Raw genomic sequence first — 22,380 nt, forward strand, 5'->3', positions numbered from 1 at the left:
ACAAATGTTTGCTATTGAATCTGGGCTAACAGTACATCCAGTATCTGTTCTTTATCCTTTCCTGACAATATAAGAGCTTCCATTAAAAATGCCTTTTATATGGGAGAATCTTTAACTGTGTACAACATGCCCAGATCTTAGAAAGAGTGGGTATTTCAGAACACAGTAAGTAGTTCCCCACAGGTGTGGTCTGGGTGGGGTGGCAAATAAGAAAGGTAAAGGACACATTTGATGTTAAGACATTTAGAATTTATCCTGAAGACATTAGGAAACCATTAAAGGATTTTGGGGGGAGGAGTACAGGAAATAACATGATCAGATTTTGACAATAAAGAGATTTCTTTGTTGATAGTATAGATCATAAACTGGAAAATGGCAGCATGTGGTCACAGTCTAGATAGGAAATGACGGAGGCCTAAATTAAGAGAAGGGTGGGCAGTGAAGGTTAGAGAGGAGTAGACATGAAGAACTGATAGGATTCTGGAAATGGATGTGGTGGGAAAAGGGATGGGGTGCTTTGAGGGAAAGGAAGGAATCTAGGAAGCCTCAGGACTCAGGCTTTGGTGACTGGTTGGCACCACTCACAGAGATTGGAAACAGAAGCAAGAGCAGGACACACTGAGGTTAAGGTGTTGTTGGGGACGCAAGGTGAGTGATGGGGGGAGGGGTGGGTACAGATCGGAAAACCATAGGCAAATGCCAAAGGTTTGAAAGAGATCACCTAGTAAGAAGTGTGCAGTTGGCTGCGAAGCACTGAGGAAACAATCAGTCACAGTTAGGGGATTGACAGAGGAACAGAATCCTGAGAAATACTAAGAAAAAAGAGCCTTAGACACAGGAGGGAAACACAGAGTGGTTCACAGGGTAGAGACAGAGGAAGAGCTGAGAGGGAGGAATAGGTGAGCAGTGCCATGTACTCTACAAGAGATCAAGAAAGCAAGACTACTAAGTATCACCTAACAAAAAGACCCGAATTTGGCAGTTCCAGGGTTAATTCAGCAGTTTGACATTATGGTCAAGGGTACAAGTTCCTTCCATTTTTCTCCCATCAGACAAACTTTGCTGATTTTGTTTTCTAGGCTAGCACTGCTGGTTGATTACAAGATGGTTGCCATAGCTCCCCAGAAACCACACGCAGACAACATCCAGCCAGGAAGAGGGGTATTTCTTTATTGTATCTATGTCCTTTTTAGAATGAGAAAAAAAAAATCCTTCCCCAGAAATCCTTTAGTAGACCAGACCTCACATTGTTGGGTACCATGGGGTCACATCCACCCCTGAACTGATCACAAACAAGAATGAGATTATTACAACTGACGTAGATTAATTAGGATTTACTCCTGAGCTGGGAACAGGTAATTTTCTTAAGGGCTGGAAAACTGGGGAAAAACCCCCAAAAATCTGTGGATGTATCAAAAATGGGGGTGGGGGTAGATGGTGACTATCAGGCATGAAGATACAAAGATGAGGCATTCTACACTAAGGTATTCTAATATAATTCTTTTTCCACTTAATAATATACATTTTTTAAAAAGCAGGGATTTTTGGAGGCAAAAAAGAAAAGTCGTAAATGAATGAAAAAATTTTAATCAACTAAGTTTTCTGCTCCTGAAGGTGAAAAAAAACCCACAAACATTTAAAAGAGGATATGTGCTAACTAACATCTGATTTCTTTTAGAAATCAGTTACTCTCTGAAAAACAAAACAAAAAACCCCTAAAACAAAAAAACTTCATTTGTTTGTTCGAAAACTATTTTCAAGTTTCATAAAAATGATCCTTAGCTCTAAAAATGCTAGGCAAATTCTTTCACATCCCTTCCAATTTTCTACAGTCAAAAGTTCTAAATTTAGGAACCTCTGTTTACATCCATGTGGTGGCTTTATAATATGGACTTATGAAAATTTGGTTTCTCCTGTTTGGGGGTGGGTGATTATTTAAAGGGTTGAGGGACAGATAATTTGGAACAGGAATTCCCAATTTCAATTCAGGTATTCTGTATACCTGAAAACCTTTTTATCTCAAGTTTTGCATGAAAATGGCAAAACTCTCTCAAAAAAGCAAAAAGAGAAGTGAAAAAGAGTTGGATATAACTCTTGAAACAGTATCTCTAGAATGGTTACTGCTAAGTTTTACAACGTAAAAATACTCTCTATTTTAGACTAAAAATATTGGTACTATATACTGATCTCTTCTGCCCCACCCTCATATACCCTCATATTGCTCATACCATAGTCTTAGAGTGGAGTTTATCAGTTTTTATTCTGATCCATTCTAACTTACCAGAGGGGCATTACTCTAGCAGTTATACAATTTAATATATTTTTTTTATCCACCTGCTAAACTGGGTTGAAACCAAATACAGGTGAAGGCTTGTTTTCCCCTTAGTGTATCTGCAATGTGTAAAACCCAAGACCCAGAGGTAGAAGGTGAGCCAGAAGTGTAGTTTGAGGAAGCAAGTCTGTAGCTGAACCTTGTCTTTCTGTGGGATCTGCTTTTGTTTGCCCTTCTGGGATGGTGATAATATTATTAATTTGATAATGTATAAAAGTTTGTATTAAATTTAGTCCTGGATGGTGTGGCTTGGTTGAGCGTTGTCCTGTACACTGAAAGGTTTTGGGTTTGATACCCGGTCGGGGTGCATGCAGGAGGCAGCTGATTTTCTCTCTCACTTCGATGTTTCTCTCCCTCTCTTCCTTCCTCTCTCTAAAATCAATGTTAAAAAAATTTGTACTTTAAAAGCATATGTTATCACTCTGGCAGGGTGGCTTAGTTGGTTGGAGTATCGTCCCATACACCAAAAAAAGGGTGGCGGGTTCAATTCCTGGTCAGGGCACATACCTAGGTTGTGGGTTCAATTCCTGGTCGGGGTACATATGGGAGGCAACGGACTCTCTCGGATTAAAAAATAAAAATAAAAGCACATGTATCAAACAAATACTTTATCCTTCTATATCCACAGGAAAAATTTAAATAATAAAAATGGAAATTAAGTGCTAATCAGAAGAGGTAACCTATAAATTTCATGCTGCTTAAACATGTAAGTAGTTTTCAAACTCTGAAAGTTAATATTATATGTTAGGTTCACAGTATCACTTCCCACTTACAAACTGCATTCAACATCATTTGTTCCTGATGACCTGAACATTAACTTTCTCATACAGATAACACAGGCAAAAGGCAAGACAAGTGCATGAACAACGTATATACAATAGTTTAAAGGAAAACTATGGTCTGAACATTTTAAACTTACTGTTCATGGAAATCCAGCATTGGTGGTTCAAATCGTATAGGTCTGCAGTGACCACGATACAGAGATATACTGTAAGTAAAAAAGAAATAGCATAAGAAGCGGTTCCTCAAATAACCTATTTCCCCAAACCAAAGTTCAGACACTTAAATTTTGTCAAAAGAAAGTATCTTTTCTAAGAAAAGTGAAGTCTAATATTCTATTAGGAACGTGTATTACTTTATTAGAGAATATCAGTAAATGTGTGTTTTAACAAAATTACAAAAACAAACAAAACAGGAGTAATTTCCCTATTGAAAGGTAATGAAAAAACAGAAACTGCTCAGACAGATTGAATGTTGAAATTTATTTAGTTGATATAGTAGATAACAATATACTTTAATATACTCACTTGGATTTTTTTATACATGTACAATGAACAATAAATAGATAATACAACTATACATACTTGGCAGACAATAGACACAGAGACAATAACTATGATCACATTATAACTAAAATGGCAAAGGAACTAAACAAAAATTAATTTTGGGATAGGAATTTCTAAGAACTGAAATACCTTTGTAACCTGAGTCTGGAACACACTTGATCTATGACATCTTGGCCTAAATAGTTGAGTATCATTTCTAACTATCCCATTTGATACTAGTACTTCCCACTAGAATAGGTTTCGAAATAGCAAACCTCCTTGACATCACCACGATCTAAGAGTGATGCCAAGTATAAATGACATGGGACAGGGGGAGCCCACATATTTACAGCCATCTGTTTATATACCAAGAAAGTCAGAAATTCAGTCAGCCACTAAAGTTTCTAAATAGTCCATGTTTATCTTTCTGTTGCATTTTAAGAAATGATGTAAGAACAAAACCCACTCTGAGAGATGACTATTGCCAGCATCACCACAATTGACAAGAACACAAGCTTCAAATGGTACAGTAATTTCATTCAAGAAGCAGAGAAAATACATTAGAAATAGACAAGAACATACAAAATATGTTGGAAACTTAGCTTTAACTCAATTCTATAAAGATTAAATAGTCTGAGGAGTGGAATAATTAAGCTAAGAGCTCTAAAGTCCAAAGGTGTTTTTTAGCCCTACCAATTAAGGAAAATCCTCTGTGCTCCTTGATAATTCCTCTACATATGGTGACTAGAAAAGATGACATATATAAACAAGAATGAAGACACCCAAAGTTAAGATTATATTGTACTAAAGCACAAAACTAAAGATGCTGAGATAAAGAAGGCAAAATTCCTCACAAGACAGCTGCTACATGCAGCAGGAGGTACAGAATCCACTCTTGATTTCTGCCCTTCCTTTGAAACAAGAGATACTACTGATCAGTTCATTAACGGTGTGAAGCCCAAACTTGTATGAAATCTTAATCCAATCACGGGGAAAAGTATGAGGCACAAAGTAAATGTGTATAACTCAATAATTTATATATAAACACTGACTTATTGGATGCTAGATATACAAAGGAGATTACGATACAGTTTTTTTCTCTTCACAGAACTGAGAGTCTACTCCCCTAGTTGCAAGTGGAAATATCTGTCTAAAGTAGCCAAACAGGGTAAAAAAAGTGCATATCCCTTAAATTCAACACAAATATACCAAATCCCAGGCTGTCTAGTGCTGGGACTATGAGAACAAAAGCAAAGAGCCTGCTCTCATGGCGCTAACATTCAGTGGGGGCAACAAAAGTGGATCTTATCAGGGAATGACGTGTGACATATAAAGACAAATCCCACACAGTAGGAACAGAGAAGGCCTCTCTGAGGAGGGGCACTTGAGCTGAGCCCTAATGGTGGAGATCTGGGGAAAGAGTAGGATGCACTTGGCACGTTGAGGAACAGGAGGCTGACGTGGCCAGAGTGCAGGGGAGAAGGAGGAGGAAGGAACTGGGATCAGAGAGGTACAAAGGCCAGGTCTCCTTGCAGGAGTCTGGATTTTATTCTAAGTGTAACAAAAAGCCTCTACAGTGTTTTGCAAAGAAGTAACAGTGGGAACCTATGGGGGCAGATCTGTGGGGCTGACAACCGGATATCAGACTGGATAAAGAAGGGACTGAGGCTTATGACAACCAATGCTTAGTTCTTGGCAGACTGCATTACTCCTTCCAACAATACCCACATAGAGATCCTAGCCAGTGGCCAGGGAGATCAGCGGACAATTCTGCCTGATTTGGGTCCCCAACTAATAAGCCATAGCAGCCGCAGACTGTTCTATGGTCCTACCTAGGCTGGGAAGCATTTTCAAAGGCCTACATAGGGCCGAATACAGCTTCCAACCTTGCTTGATCAGGAGACCTAACCAAAATACTTGGGAAACTCTGTAGTTCATCCTATAGCTCCATTTATAGTGGAACTTTAGCAGAGAGCCAGGCCAGTGGCTCAGTCCATCTGCAGAACTGAGCTGGTTGACCCATCTGGCCAGGGAGCTTGATGAGCAGCTCGGCTGGATTTGGGTTTCCAGCAATTAAGCTGTAAGAGATATGAAGCTTGTTCTTTGGTCTCACCTGAGCAAGGAATCAAATATAGTCCAACAAACTGCTGAGAATTGTACCCATACCTTTCCAACTAGGAAGACTGACCAGAAAGAAGGGGCACTCTGGAGCGACATCCTACTGTGCACATGGACAGAAATCCAACCGGCAGCTCCTCAGTGCATGGGATTATGCCTATCCAACTGAGCCACACGAGCCAGGGTGCAAGCCAGTAGTTTCATCTAACTTTTCCCAGATAACAGCAACCATGAACTGAGAGCTCAGAAAGTGAACTTGGCTAAACTGAGACCCTACCTATGGCCAGATACTACCAGTTAACCCATCAAGCACCCTAGGCTGAGCTGAGTGGTGATGGATTGTTTTTGCTGAAGTGGACGATAAAGTCTGAAAGAGAAGACCACTTACACTAATGTGTAGATACCAAGGAAAGGAATAAAGGATTATGAACAACCAGGTAAACATGACACCAACAAAGGTAACTAATAAAGTTCCAATAATTGACCCTAAAGAGAGAGATCTTTGAAATGTTTGACAAACAATTAAGAATGATACTCTCAAATACGTTTAGTGAACTACAAGAACATACAGACAACTAAACAAAATTAGGAAAACAATGCATGAACAAAACGAGGTCAACAAAGAAAGAGAAACTACTAAAAAAGAACCAAACAAAGAGCTGAAAAATACAATGCAATGAAGAAATTCCAGAGAAATTCAACAACAGACTCGGCAAAGGAGAAGAAAGAATCAATGAACTGTAAGATACTTAATTTAAAATTATCTAGTCAGAAGAGCAAAAAGAAAAACAAAAGAAATGAAGAAAGCATGTGGAACTTACAGGATATCATGATGAAAAATAATAAACATACTATGGGAATCACGAAAGGAGCAGAGAAGGAAAAAGAAAGTATTTTTAAGGACTAATGAATGAAAACTTCACAAACATGGGGAGAGAAATGAACATTAAGATTCATGAGGGGCAAATGAACCCAAATAGGGTGAATCTGAAAAAGGCTATACTGAGACACATTATAATTAAACTGACAAAAATCAAAAACAGAGAATTTTGAAAGTAGCATGGGAAAAGATACACATCAAATACAAGAGAACCCCCAAAAGACCATACGTGGATTTCTAAAAAATAAAACTTTGCAGGCCAGAAGACAATGGGAAAATATATTCAAAATATTGGAGGGAAAATAACTGCCAATCAACAATACGACATGCGACAAAACTGTCTTTCAGAAATAAGATAAAGACTTCCCCAACAAACAAAAACTGAGGGAGTTCACTTTCATAAGACCTTTTCTAAAAACAATGCTAAAGGGAATTCTTTAAACAGAAATAAAAGGATGCTAATAAACATTTAAATACATGAATGCTACGTGTAAAACTTACTGGTAATAGAAAATATACAGTCAGAGTTGATTCTCTAATATTGTGATTATGGTGCTAATTCATTTAAAACTCCAGTTTAAAAGTTAAAAAAAGTACTAAAATAACTAAAAATAACCTGTTATTGACTACACAATATAAAATATATATAAAATCTGACATTATTAAAATGTGGGGAGGGAAGCAAAAGTGTAAAGTTTATGTATGCTATGAAAGCTAAGTTATAATCTTGAAATAGAATGTTAAAAATGTGGTTTTTATGTTAGTCTCATGTTAACCAAAAAAGGAAAACCTGTAGTAGTTGCAAAAAAAATTATGATAAAAAAGTCAAACCATACTACCGCAAAGGGTCATCAAATCAAGGAAGACAGTAGGTAAGTAAGAAGTAAGGAAAAAGGATTTACAAAAAGATAAATATTAACAAAATGAAAATAGTGGAGATTAAAGATGGCAACCAGCTGAATGGAAGCTACACAGACACTCTCCTGGACCAAAATGGGAATTAAAACTAAAATATACTCAACTACAACTGAAGACAAGCTGGAGAACACCCTCATAACCAGGGAGGAAAAGTGGAGACCACAGAGAGACTGGTAGGAAGTGCAGAGGCACAAGAGGGCTGCCTAGGTTCCCACAGGCAGCAGCTGAAGGTCTAGAGGCATATCCCAGGTGTGGAGGATTCCCACTGAGAACTCTGGGGCCTAAACCCCAGGATGAGCTTCCCAGCCAAGAGAACCAGAACTGAGAAAGGTGACCACATAACATCTGATTGTGAAAAGCAGCGGGGTTTCTGTCTGTCAGGGAGAGTCGGCTGGAAATGCAGGCACCCTCTTAAAATGCCAACACACAAAGTTTCCGATGCAGTCACTCACCTTGGGTTCCAGCAGAGGGAGCGCAGAGTGGACTGGAGCTGTGTGAGGAGAATCTAGGGTTGTGGGCTCTGGAGAGAGATCTCAGAGGGCACCTCTCAGGATTCCTGTGCTAAGTCATTCCCCTATACTGCAGAGGCAGACATTTACCTCCCAAGCAGCTTTTGCCTGAAGGAGGGAAGCAACTGCTCTATCCTGCCGGAAAACCTCTCATTCTACCCCAAGGAGTTTCTAAAGCCTGAGGCTCATTAAGAGAATCAGATTAATCAGTCTGCAGGAAAGGCAGACCTGAGTACTTTGAGTCTTTGCCTGATCTGCTTCTGGACCTGGGCCTTGGAAAAGAAGACTTTGGTGTGCATCTTGGTCCTGTCCAATCACACCCAGCCCCAATAGAGAGGACGTCAAGCCATGGGTTGTTGATAGCTCCAAACAGGGTACTCAGGGCCAGTCACAAACAGTGTTTGACACTGGCCTGCGCCAGCGACCCTCCAAAAAGACTGAGAATCCTAGCAGGCCTACCTAACACACAGAAACAAACCCAAACAGGCAGCCAAAATGGGGAGACAAAAAAGCACAATATGAAAGAACAAAAGAAGTTTTCAGAAAAAGAGCTAAATGAAATGGAGATAAGCAATCTATCAGATACAGAGTTCAGAATACTGATTGTAAGGATGCTAAACAGCATGAAAAAAGATATGGAAACTATGAAAGAAATTAAGAATGACATAGCAGAAATAAAAAATACATTGGAAGGAATGAATAGGAAGGAATTAGAGGAAGCTGAGGTTTGGGTCAGTGAATTAAAAGACAGGGTAGAAAAAAATCAGAGATCCAAAAAGAAAAAACAATTAAAAAACAGGAGGACAGTCTAAGGGAGCTGTGGGACAGCATGAAATGTAACAATATTTGCATTATAAGAGTGCCAGAAGGGGAAGAGAATAAGCAATGAATAGAGAATTTGTTTGAAAAAATAATGGCAGAAAACTTCCCTAACCTGGTCAAGGAAAAAGTCACAAATTCAGGAGGCACAGAGCGTCCCAAGGAAGAAGAATCCAGAGAGGCCCATGCCCAGACACATCATAATTAAAATGCTAAAAATTCAAGACAGAGAATATTAAAGGCAGCTAGAGAAAAGCAGTCTGTTACCTACAAAGGAGTTCCCATAAGGCTGTCAGCTGACTTCTCATCAGGAAACTCTATAGGCCAGAAGGGAATGGCATGAAGTATTTAAGGTAATGCAAAACAAGGATCTGAAACCAAGACTACTTTGTCCAGTAAGCTATCATTCAAAACAGATGGTGAAATAAAAAGCTTTCCAGACAAAAAAAGGCTAAAGGAGTTTATCACCACCAAATCAGCACTGCAGGAAATGTCAAAGGGACTGTTGTAATTAGAAGTAGAAATAGAAGCATTGCAAGAAATGGTAAAGGGACTGCTGTAATAGTAAGAAGAAACAGAGAGAGAAACACAGGCATAAAGAATTAAAATGGTAATAAGTAAGGACCTATCAATAATAACCTTAAGGACTTTAAGGGAGAGATCAACAGCAATACAGTCATAGTTGTGGACTTGAACACCCCACTGACTTCACTGGATAGATCTTCCAAACAAAAAGTCAACACAGAAACAGTGACTAAATGACACACTAGGTCAGATGGACTTAATTGACATTTATAGAACATTTCACCACAAAACTGCAGAATATACATTCCTTTCAAGTGCACATGGGTCATCCTCAAAGATAGACCACATGTTAGGACAAAACAAGTCTCTACAAGTTCAAGAAGACTGAAATCATATCAAGCATCTCAGATCACAAGGGCATGAAATTAGAAATCAATTACAGGAAAAACACTCAAAAACATTCAAACACATGGAGGAGAAATAACATGTTATTAAACAATGAATGGGTTACCAATAAGATCAAGAAAGAAATCAAACACTTCCTGGAAACAAATGAAAATGAACACACAACCTCGTATCTATGGGACACAGCGAAAGCAGTCCTAAGAGGGAACTTCATAGCACTGCTGGCCTACCTCAAAACTAAAAACTTTTAGTAAAAACTATCTAACCCTACAACTTAAAGAATTAGAAAGCTCCCCTGTGAAGCCACCCATACCAGGGCTTTTGTTTGCTGCGAGTTTTTATTACTGCTTTGATTTAATCAGTTGTCATTAGCCTATTCAGGTTTTTTGATTCTTCCTGATTCAGTTTTACATGATCTCACTCATTTGCGGAATCTAATAAACAAAACAGACTGAAGAACAAAATAGATACAGAGACATAGAAGCATGGAACAGACTGATGAATCACAGTGGGAAGGGTGGAGGTGGGGGTGGGGATAAATTAATCAAAGAACTTATATGCATATAAGAATAACCCATGGACACAGACAATAGTGTGGTGAAGGCTGGGGGGAACAATGTAGAGGGGAAAAGGGGGGATATCTGTAAAACTTTCAACAATAAAGATAAATTAAAAAAAAAAAAATGGCCCAGCTGGGCGTGGCTCAGTGGTTGAGCGTCAACCTAGGATCCAGGTGATCAGGGTTCGATTCCCAGTCAGGGCACATGCCTGGGTTGCAGGCTGCAGCCGATCAATGGTTCTCTCATCATTGACGTTTCTATTTCTCTCTCCCTCTCCCTTCCTCGCTCTGAAATTAATAAAGATATATTAAAAAAAAAAAAAATGAAAAAAAAAATGAAGTGACAACAAGATGGAGGCATAGGTCACTGCGGTACCCACCGCCTCCCACAACCACATCAAAATTACAACTAAAATACAGAACAACCATCATACAGAATCTCCTGAAATCTAGCTGAACAGAAGTCCTACAGCTAGGGAACTGAAGAAGCATCAAGACTGGTAGAAGGGGCAGAGATGCCGGGCAGAATCCGGGCTAAATTGCAGAGATGAGATCGTAGTCCCATACCCAGGTGCTGAGGTTTAAAACCGGGAGTGATGTCTAGGTGGTTTCCCGGTGAAGGGAGGGGTCCCAGCCACACATTAGGTCCCCACAGCCCAGGGTTCAGATGCTGGGAAGAGAATTCCCCACAACTTTGAGCTGTAAAAACGAGCGAGGATTGTGGCTGAGGGACTTGGAGGCTGCTGGAGTCCCAGAGAGCTCCTCCCTTTTTTTTTTTTAAAATTATTTTTGTTATTGTTGTTGAGACTATTATAGAAGTCCCCTTTTTAACCTCACTGATCCCCTCCACTCCACATCCATTCCACCCCCAGGCTTTCCCCATATCAATGTCTGTGTCCATGAGTTATGCTTATAAACATATAAGTTCTTCGATTAATCTCTCCCCATCCACACCCCCCTCCACGCCTTCCCTCCGAGATCCCTCAGTTTGTTCCATGCTTCTATGTCTCTGAATCCACTTTGTTCATCAGTTTATTTTGTTTATTATATTCCACATATAAGTGAGATCATGTGGTACTTGTCTTTCTCTGACTGGCTTATTTCACTTAGCATAATACTTTCTAGTTCCCTCCATGCTGTGCCAAAGGCTAAAAGGTCCTTCTTCTTTACAACTGTATAGTATTCCATGGTGTAAATGTGCCACAGCTTTTTTATCCACTCATCTACTGATGGGCACTTGGGCTGTTTCCAAATCTTAGCTATTGTGAATTGCACTGCTATGAACATAAGGGTGCATAAGTTCTTTGTGATTGGCGTTTGGGGCTCCTTAGGATATATTCCTAGAACTGGGATCACTGGGTCAAATGGCAGGTCAATTTTTAACTTTTTGAGGAAACTCCATACTGCTTTCTATAGTGGCTGCACCAGTCCAGGCAGCTCCTCTTGAAGAGCCAGTACACGGAGTTCCTCAGACGCCCTCCCTGTGAGCTCCAGTGCTGGGCAGCAGCTTGAAAAGAACCTGGGACATTCAGGGAGGAACTAACTTGCCTGGAATCAGGACCAGAGCTGGAGGTGCAGCTTTATCCCAGATAGAAAAACTGGCAGACACCACTGCTCCTTTGGAAAGCCTTCCTCCCACAGAGCCCACAGGCAGGCGCCATTCTCTGAATCTCCAGCAACCGGACTCACACCTTTTGCCCTGCCCTGGTGATTCCCAGAGACCCGACCTTCTCTACTTGCAAGCTCATCCAAGCCATTTCCAGGAGCTTCTCTAAGCAAGTGGCGTCTCTAGCTTCATGCTTAGGACTTTCCTAGAATCTCTCAAACAAGCAGCAGCTGGCCTCAGCATGCCCCATACCTCTAAATAAGTGGCCCCAGGCCTGGAACTAGGAACAAACTGCATTGGTTCATAGTTTGGCCTCTCCTGGACACCTCCAAGCCTAGCACAAGTAGCAGTTATATACAGTTTGCTGTGTAGCTCATGCTGGGTGTTCCTGGGCATGACACAGGCAGAGGCTGACTTTGCACCTCCTGGGAGGCCCCAGAGACAGTGCATCTAGTGGTCAGCTTCAACCATGCTGGATTATAACCCTACTACATCCATGAGTGACACACTCAATGGATGGACTCGGTGATCACCAAAGCTCCACTGAAGTAAATCCTGCTCCATAGGGGTGTCTCCAGCACACCAGCTCTTTGGCTATAGTTGCAGCTGGTCCTCACAGCTGATTGGCCTGGGGGTCAATTCCTCCCAGTGGCCAACAGCAACCAAGGCTCAAGTACAACAGGAGAGGGCACACAGCACACATAGGGGAACACCTAGAAGGCCCAGCTCAGGTGACTGGGAAAGCTGAGCCACTGGGCCCTACAAGACACCTACCACACAAAACCACTGTACAAATTCCAGGAGGCACAGCAGCTCTACCTAATACCTAGAAACAAACACCAGGAAGTAGCCAAAATGTGGAGGCAAGGAAACATGTCACAAATGAGAAAACAAGAGAAATCTCCAGAAAAAGAACTAAATGAAATGGAGCCAAGCAGCTACTAGAAACAGAGTTCCAAATAATGGTTATAAGGATGCTCAAGGATCTTAGCAAGACTATTAAGGAAACTAGCGAGATCATCAATGACATAATAAAATCCCAATCAAAAGTGAAGGGTACATGAACTGAAATGAAGAATAATTTACAGGGAATCAACAGTAGAGTCAAGGACATTGAGAATCAAATCAGCAATTTGGAATATGAGGAAGCAAAAAAAACCACACAATCCAGAAATATGAAGATGTATCTCTGGGACAACTTCAAGTGGCCCAACATTCACATTATGGGGACAGCAGAAGGAGAAAAAAGAGAGCAAGACACTGAAAACCTATTTGAAAAAATAATGACAGAAAACTTACCCTACCTGGGGAAAGAAATAGACTTATAAGTCCAGGAAGCACAGAGAGTCCCAAACAAGGTGAACCCAAAGAAGCCCACACCAAGACACAACATAATTAAAATGCCAAAGGTTAAAGACAAAGAGAGAGTCTTAAAAGCAACAAGAGAAAAGCAGTTAGTTACCTACAAGGGAGCACTCATATGACTGTCAGCTGATTTCTCAACAGAAATCTTTCAGGCCAGAAGGGAGTGGCAAGAAATATTCAAAGTGATGAAAAGCAAGAACCTACAACCAAGATTACTCTACCCAGCAAAGTTATCATTTAGAACTGAAGGTGAGATAAAGACCTTCACAGAGAAGAAAAAGCTAAAGGAGTTCATCACCATCAAAGCAGTATTACATGAAATGCTGAAGGTTCTTCTTTAAGAAGCAGCTAATAATCAAAATAATCTGACAAAATAGACTCAGAGACACTGAGGCATGCAACAGATTGACGTATTTCAGAACGAAGAGGGAAGGGGGTTGGGAGGTGGGAAGAGATTAACCAAAGAAGTTATATGCATATATGCATAACCCATAGACACAGACAATAATGGGGTGAAGGCCTGGGGAGGGGGTGGGACTGAAGTGGAGGGGGTCAACGAGGAAAAAACATGGGACACCTGTAGTACTTTCAACAATAAAGATAAATAAAAACAAAATACACACAGTATTTCTGAATAAAAAGAAAAAAGACAATAGTAAGTCCTTACTTTATCAATCATTAAACAAAAATGGATTAAATTCTCTAATCAAAAGACAGAGAATGGCTGAATGAATGAAAAAAGAAAAAAGATCTGAAGATACTCTGCCTACAGGAGACTAACTTTAGCTTTAAAGACACACATAGATTGAGAATGACAGGATAGAAAGAAATATTTCAACAAAATGATAACTAAAATAAAGCAGGAATAGCTATACTTATATTAGACAAAACAGACTTTAAGCTAAACCCAGTCAAAAGAGGCAAATAATGTCATTATATAATGAAAAAGGGGTCAATTTATCAATATGACATAAAAATTATAAATATTTATGTACCCCAACATCAGGTTACCTAAATATTTCAAGCTAATATCAACGTAACTAAAAAAAGAAATAAACAGAAACACAATTATAGCTGGAGACTTAATACTCCACTATCAACAATGTATAGATCATCCTGACAGAGAATCAATAAGGAAGCAGTGGAAATGAACAATACTACAGACCAGAGAGCTAAGAGAAGTATTACAGAACATTTCATTCAACAACAGCAGAATACATATTCTTCTCAAGTACACAAGCAACATTCTAGGACAGATCGTATGTTAGGACACAAAACAAGTCTTAGCAAATTTAAGAAGATTGAAATTATATCAAGTATCTTTTCTAACCATAATGGTATAAAAAGTAGACTCTAACAGGAGAAAAACTGGAAAACTCACAAGTACATGGAAATTAAACAACACACTCCTGAACAACTAATGGATTGAAGAAGAAAACAAAAGGGAAATGAAACAGTATCTAGATTCAAAATGAAAATACAACACATCAAAACTTATGTGATAAAAGAAAGCAGTTCTAAGAGTAAAGTTTAGAGCAATAAAGGCATACATCAAGAAAAAAGGCAGATCACAAGTAAGCAAAGTAACTTTATACAGCAAGGAACTAGTAAAATAACAAACTAAGCCCACAGTCAGCCAATGGAAGAAAGATTAGAGCAGAAAGAAATGAAACAGAGTACAGGAAAATAATAAAGAAAGGTTAATAAAACTAAATGTTGGTCCTTGACAGGATAAACAAAACTGACAAACCTTTAGCTAGACTCACCAAGAAAAAAAAAGAAGAGCCAAAAATAAAAATTATACATGTAAGAGGAAACATTAGAATTGGATACCACAGAAATACAAAGGATTATAAGAGACTACTATGAATAAATATATGCCAACAAATTGGAAAACCTAGAAGAAATGGGTAAATTCCTAGAAATATACCACTTACCAAAACTGAATCATAAATAGAAAATCTAAACAGACAAATAACAAGTGAGACAAAAACCTCTGATGAAAAAAAAGTGCAAGACCAGATGGTTTCTCTAGTGAATCTTATTGAACATGTAAAGAGTAAATGCCAATCCTTCTCAAACATTTCTAAAAAATATTGAAGAGGAGGGAGGCAGCATTACCCTGATACCAAAGCCAGATAAGAACACTACAAGAAAAAACACCTACAAGCCAATATTCTTGATGGATATAGATACAAAAAAACAAATTCAAGGGCACATTAAAAGGATCATACACCACAATCAAGAGGGATTTATTCCTAGGATGCAAAAATGGTTCTATATATGCATATCAATACATGTGATACATCACATTAATAGGATAAAAAATAAACATACTATCCATCTCAATAGATGTAGGAACATGAATTTGACAATATTCAATATCCATTCATGATAAACACAACAAACTGGGTATAGAAAGACCATACCTAAACATAATAAAGGACATACATGACAAGCACACAGCTAACATCATACTCAAAGATGAAAGGTTCGAAGTTTTCCTCTAAGATCAGAACAAGACAAGGGTGCCCACTCTCACCATTCCTACTGAACATAACACTATAAGTTCCAACCAGAGCATTCAGGCAAGCAAAAGAAACAAAGGGCAAAAGAATTGGAAAGTGAAATTGTCTTTATTTCTGGATGACATGATTTTATACATATAAAATCCTAAAAGCTACCCCCCAATATTGTTTGTCCTAATACACAAATTCAGTAAAGTTGTATGATACAAAAGCAACATACTCTCAAGTCATGACAACTTTCCTTCCACATGCCTCCATTGGCATCCCTACTCGTCTTTCATTGCCTTTCCCCCTCTAATTCCTACTAATTCTCTATATTCCTCTTCTAGGAATACTGGCTAGAAGAGAAAATACAGTGAATACTAAAGGATTCCATATTTGATATAAGAATAGTCAAAGAGAATGCCATACTGGGCTGGCAATCAGAAGAGAATGAATTCTGCCCTGGCCAGGTGGCTCAGTTGGTTGGAGCATTGTCCTGTACACCAAAAAGGTTGTGGGTTCCATTCCCCGTAAGGGCACATACCTAGGCTGTCGTTGATCCCTGGTCAGGCGCGTACAGGACACAACTGATCCAGGTTTCTCACACTGGTGTTTCTTTCTCCAACCACCCCCCCCCCCCGCTTCTTCTCTCTAAAAATCAATGAACAAATTCCTCATGGGAGGATTAAAAAAAAAAAAAAGAAGATAATGAATTCTAACTAAACCTGTGCCCCTCTAACCTGGGTACATCCCTTGGTTCTAGGGAGTCTCAGCTTCTTCGTGTGTCAAACAAAGGGGCTCAACAAGACAATCTATTGGGGTCTCCTATTTAGAATCATCTCTGATTATATGCTAACTTTCATCTTAGTGAAATTTTCAACCCAGACTCTGACACTTTTATAGAAGTTTGTATTTGCGCTGGAAAAAAAAATTACAATTTCTGTTGATACAACTACACATTTACAATTTCTGTTGTTATATGATTGCATTATATTTTAATTTTATACTTTCATTTCACATGTATAGTTTCATTAAAATTTGTGTTTAAATGAGAGCTCAGGCACTGTTTGACTGCGCAGCACTGAGCCATATATAAAAAGAACTGCTAAATTCTTCCAGTGTGGAAGCTATGTTCTGATCATTACTACTAGGTAAATACAGAGACTATATTTGCTCTATGTCACATGTTTTAAATAAATGACTTATTAAACGTAATTTATAAATACAGTTCTTTAGGTCTGTTTTCCATTGATTTTTAGAGAGAGTGGAAGGGAGGGAAGGGGGAGAAAGAAAGAGAAACATCGGTGTGAGAGAGATACATTGATTGGTTGCCTCCCAACATGAGCCCTCACCCAGGCTGGGGAGCGAACCCACAACCCTTTGGTGTGTGGGCTGATGCTCTAACCACTGAGCTATGCCAGCCAGGGCCAGCTCGTTAGTTTTTAGTTGGTTGGTATGAGGCTAAAATCTAAATTTAAACTTGTATATTGCTATGGACTCAATTGTATCCTCCTAAAATCCATGTTGAAGCCCAACCCCCAATGTGATGGCATTTGGAGATGAGGCTTTTGGGAGGTAATTAGGTTTAGATGAGGTCATTATGGTGAGGCCCTTAAAAGAAGAGGAACCAGAAACCTTGCTTCCTCTCTCTCTCTTTTTGCCATACAAAGAAAAGGCAGACCTCTGCAAGCCAAGAAGAGAGCCCTACTGGGGAGAGAAATCTGCTGTAAACTTGATCTTGAACTCCGAACCTCCAGAACTGTGAGAAATGCCTGCTGCTTAGCTGCCTAGTCTGTGTGGTATTCTGTTGTAGCCTGTGCTGACTAAACACATTTACTGCCTAATCCAGTCCATACCCATAGGGTATTATTGCATACCAGTTTGAACCTAATGTTAATTCAACTCACGGTCTTGGTGAGAAAATAAAAGTACGATGGTTTTAAAATATATCTACAAATTCTCCAATATTCTTGCTTTCAATAGGTGGAAGTCTCTGTCCCCACCCCCCAAGGCCTTAAATCCATGCCAAACTATGTACCCAAGAGCATATGACAGAAGTAACACTACATGAAGATAGGTCATAGAAGGTGATCCAGCTTCCACTGGTTCTCTTTGGGATGTTCACTCTTGGAATCCAGCCATCATGCTGTAAAGAAGTCCAAACCTTTGTGAAAAGACCACACAGAGGGGCCCACATGTAGGTGTTCTAGGTGACAGCTCAGCTGAGGTCCCAGGTAACAAGCTAGCATCAACATGAGAGCAATCACATCTCCACCTCCCAGCCACTGAGTCATTCCCAGGTCTGGAGTATCCCCAGCTGAGGCCCCAATCACCATGGAGCAGAGGCAAGCGGTCTCTGCTGTGCTCTGCCTAAATTCCTGCCCTACAGAATCTGACAGCATAGTAAGATGATTGTTTTATGCCAGTAAGTTTTGGGGTAGTTCATTAGAAAGGTGTAGATAACAGGTAAGCAGAATGTGAGATCAGAGTACAATCATGTATTCATGTAAATTCTACATTATACCAGGAAAATAACTCAAAGCCCAGATCTTGATCATGATGAACATGATCATTTTCATAAATGTCATCCAGCATAATTCCACAACTCATCTCCTAACTGCCGGAGTAAAGGATTGAGGAAGAAGCACCAGATAGCAGGTGTGCTCTTCTCAATGCTAATTTTGCTCCAGATGGGCCAGAGAGCTCTAGGGTTCTTAGATGGTCCAGCCAAGGTGGCATCATGATAGACTCCCAGTGGTCTGGAAACAATCCACTGCAGTCAAAAGGATTTGGGGAGGGGTGAAGAACGGAAGGTGGCATTACGATTTAGAATCATAGTAGCAGAGAGGGCTATGCCTTACTGTTGGCAGTGGGCATGTGCTTTGGGCAGGGTTCATGAGCAGGTCAGGTCCCAAGAGGCAGATATAACATTAGGGAGAAGGACAGAGCAATAAGGAAGTAGGGACACTGAACTGCAGGTATTAAAGAGCAAAAACAGTGATTACTGAAGAAGTTTCACTGTTACACATATTTATGAAGTAAAGTTTTTAGCTGTCTACTCTTAATCTGAATATTTGCTACTTCTGTCTCAAAATTTTCTGTTGATGCCATGTGAATTTCACTAGTATGAGGATAGTCCTGGATGTACTTTAGCATCAAGGATCTCTAACTCACAGAAAGCTCTCCTTGCCATCCAGAAACCAGCTGCAGGCCCTCACTGGATAGGAAAGGAAATCAGGCAGTATCATTCTTTATACTGTCTCCATAACAGACGTGAGAAGCTACCAAAATACCAAAGAATTTGGAGGTGTGAAAGGCATCTTCAAATTCACATGTGTGAACTTATTAGTCTCATAATACCTGAGGGTAAAATAGCCTCCCTGTAGTCACAGAGAATCCCAGTTTCCCCTCTAGGGGCCGGCAGACAGAATGACTTCTGGTGATACTGAGGTCAGTCCATAAAAGGCATCGAGAGCCACAAGAGAAGTCACTAGGGAGTTACAAAGTTGATCCTCTGACAAAGCCAGGAAGTTTCAGCTATGAATAAAAGCTCTTCATATATGACAGTGGAGGAATGCTACCCAATCACATGCAAATTCAGATTTAAACCCGGTTTTCCATACACAAAATACTTGAAATACATGATATAATGTGGTTTACAATACGCTTTTCCATCTTCATCAAAAAAGTATGGGGAAGAGATGGGGAACATTGCAGGAATCCCCCAGAAGGAACCGAAAGTGTGCTAGTACTTTACTAAATCAACAGAATTTTATATACTGTAAAATATATATATTGCTTCTTTACCTTTTCTGTTGGTATGAACTGAATCCAAGTGTTGTCTCAGTCTGTGAAAGGAAGAAAACAATGGTAAAAATACTAAAAAAAAATCTTTATACTATAGACATGAAATACCCAAAATATTTTATTGTAATTTCAATCTTGTTCTTATGTTCACTTGAATTTTCAGGTTAAATCTGAGCCCCAAATCATATGAAATGCTTTGTCACACTATATTACAGGTGTCCTTTGCTTTTTGTAAGTTCACATCATGCCACTTGGCTTCACAAAAGACCTACATTAGCACCTATTTTCAGTAACCAAAAAAAAACCCAAAGAGGATTTTTGCTTTTACAGAAACAGGTGAAAAAACCTAAAACAGAGCTCAGAGTTTGTTCTGCAGAAGCTGTTACAAAGGCGGGGCACCTCAGCAGCGAGAATGGCTTCGCTGAGCTCTGTCCCCAGAACCACACTCAGCACAGCACCTCAGCCTCCAGCCCAGAGCTCTGAGCTGAGTCTGGGAACATCTGGGCCTTATCTCCATCGGTTTTGTGTATCCATTAGCAAGCCGTGCCCTAGAGTATCAGAAAACTCTAAGAGAACTCATAAGGGTGTTAAGTTTTAGCGTAAAACTGGACGTAGTTAAGCAGTTTGATCATGATGAACAAAATAAAGACACTATGCTTGTGTTGAATTTTGGCTCTGGGAATACTTAAAAAATTTTCCCTGGATTTTCCCATAATTGTTTCTCTACTTTACACCATTTCGGCTTATGAAAGGTTTCATAGAAACCTCTGCTTTCGGATAGCAGGGGAAACCTATAATTCAAGTGAGAGAATAATTTGGATTACATTTTAACACACATGGAAATAATACAAAATAATGTGATTGATTTTTAAAAGTTTGCCAGACTGACACCTCCAATGAGAAGAGTTCTCTTCACAATCACATTGTGAGGCCACATGTGCCTCTCACTGTTCACTGTTTACCACTGTGTGCCAGATGCTGATGTATAACAGCTGTGGACACTATGGACCTCAAGGTATTGGGGGAGGGGCAGTCATTTTAAAACTAAATAAATATGGGTTGTGGGGTGGAGAGAGATGGGTGGAGGTGGTAGAGGGTATGGGGGGATAAACAGGGATGAAAAAAATTAAAGAAAAATAATTTTAAAGAAACAACTAAATAAATATGTGCTTATACACTGAATAAAGGACTATGAAAATCCTGGAAAGGTGCTGTGTCAGAGAATAAATAGGTGACGTTCTTGAACACGTGATGAGGGAAGGCCTGTATGCAGAGATAACACTTACACTAAAGCCTGAAGGATGAAAAGCACTGTGTGTGGAAGCGAGATTGGGTGGTGGAAGTGAGACTGGGTGGTGGTGGGGAAACAGCATGTGAACAGGTCCTGTATAGGGAAGAGCCTGCATGCTTGAAAAATAGACAGCAGGTCTACTTGGCTGGGGTTGAGAGAAGGGAGAGAAAAGAAGAAAATGAGAGCCCAGCAAAGCGAACGCAGGGTCCCCATCCTGAGTGGCCACCACCAGCCACCAGACTTCTAGAGGTGCTAGGCTCTCCTGAGCCCCTCCCCCTCTATCTCCTTCCCCCTCCTTCCTTCACCCCATGGGCTAGGCAGGCTGCAGCAAGCAGAAGCAGTGGGTTCTTTTATATCAAAACAGCAAAACACCAAAAAGGAAATTGAGAGCCCTGGTCTTTACTACCCAAGCCACATGTGAGCCTTCCTGACACCCTGGAACTGTGTACCTTGTACCAAGTGGAAAATAAACAACAAGCAGCCAGCAAAAAAAAGGGAAAAAAAGAAAAAGAAAATGAGGCTGGAGGGCAGGTTCTGGTTATGTTGTGCTCTGGAGAAGCCATGGTAAGAAGTTTGGATTGTGTATATTCTAAATGCAATACAAGGGGTCTGGAGGAGTAAGAGGCAGAGACAGACATGCTTTCAAAGATATTATTCTGGCTTTAGTGTAGAGGACAGATCAGAGGAGGACAAGAGAGAAAACAAGAAGTTGGGAGGCAACTAATGAAGGAAATAAAGAGCTTAACAATGTGTAAGCAAATGCCCAAACTCTAAGAAATACCATCAGTGACCTGGCGGGTGTGGCTGAGTTGATTGAGCGTTGTCCCGTGGACAGAAAGGTTGCCGGTTTGATTCCCAGTCAGGGCACAAGCCCAGGTTGCAGGTTCAATTCCCAATCAGGCACGTATGGGAGGCAACCTATTGATGTTTCTCTCTCACATCAATGTTCCTCTCTCCCTCCCCCCACTCTAAAATCAATAAAAACATATTAAAAAAGAAAAAGAAATGCCATCAGTTAACTTATACCAAAAGGTTAGCTTCTACGTTGTAACTAGAAATAGCAGTAGAGTTGTAGCAGAGTTGCATTATTTTTTCCCATTAATACATATAACTTTGAAATGGTATTTTGGAGAATGTATATGGGGAAAATATGGCAAATGTGGGAAATGTCCTTATTTTTGAAAGTGAATGCCTGGGTGAAACTAAAATGTCAGGATGTCTGTAAATTTCTTTAAAATGTTTCAGCAATCAATGTATCTCTCTCCCTTCTACTCTCTCTGAAAAGCAATGGAAAAAATATCCTCAGGTGAGGATTAAAAAAAAATTTAAAACAATTACCATATGATCCAGTAAATCCACATCTGGGTACAGACCCAAAAGAATTTGGAAGCACAAAGCAGGGACTCAGATA

General features: G+C 39.8%; 1 protein-coding gene across 1 annotated transcript in view; it reads right to left on the bottom strand.

Moving 5' to 3' along the window:
• TMEM131 (transmembrane protein 131) overlaps nucleotides 1-22,380 on the bottom strand; it is a 181,294-nt gene that overhangs the window by 96,735 nt on the left and 62,179 nt on the right. Inside the window, exons 3-4 of the mRNA XM_081157292.1 lie at nucleotides 19,679-19,719; nucleotides 3,252-3,320 (exon numbers count right to left, since the gene is read on the bottom strand). Coding sequence (XP_081013418.1) covers nucleotides 3,252-3,320; nucleotides 19,679-19,719 — 110 coding nt within the window. The remainder of the gene's footprint in view (nucleotides 1-3,251; nucleotides 3,321-19,678; nucleotides 19,720-22,380) is intronic.

Source organism: Miniopterus schreibersii (genome assembly GCF_964146895.1).
Source record: "Miniopterus schreibersii genome assembly, chromosome: 13".
Classification (NCBI taxonomy): Eukaryota; Metazoa; Chordata; class Mammalia; order Chiroptera; family Miniopteridae; genus Miniopterus; species Miniopterus schreibersii.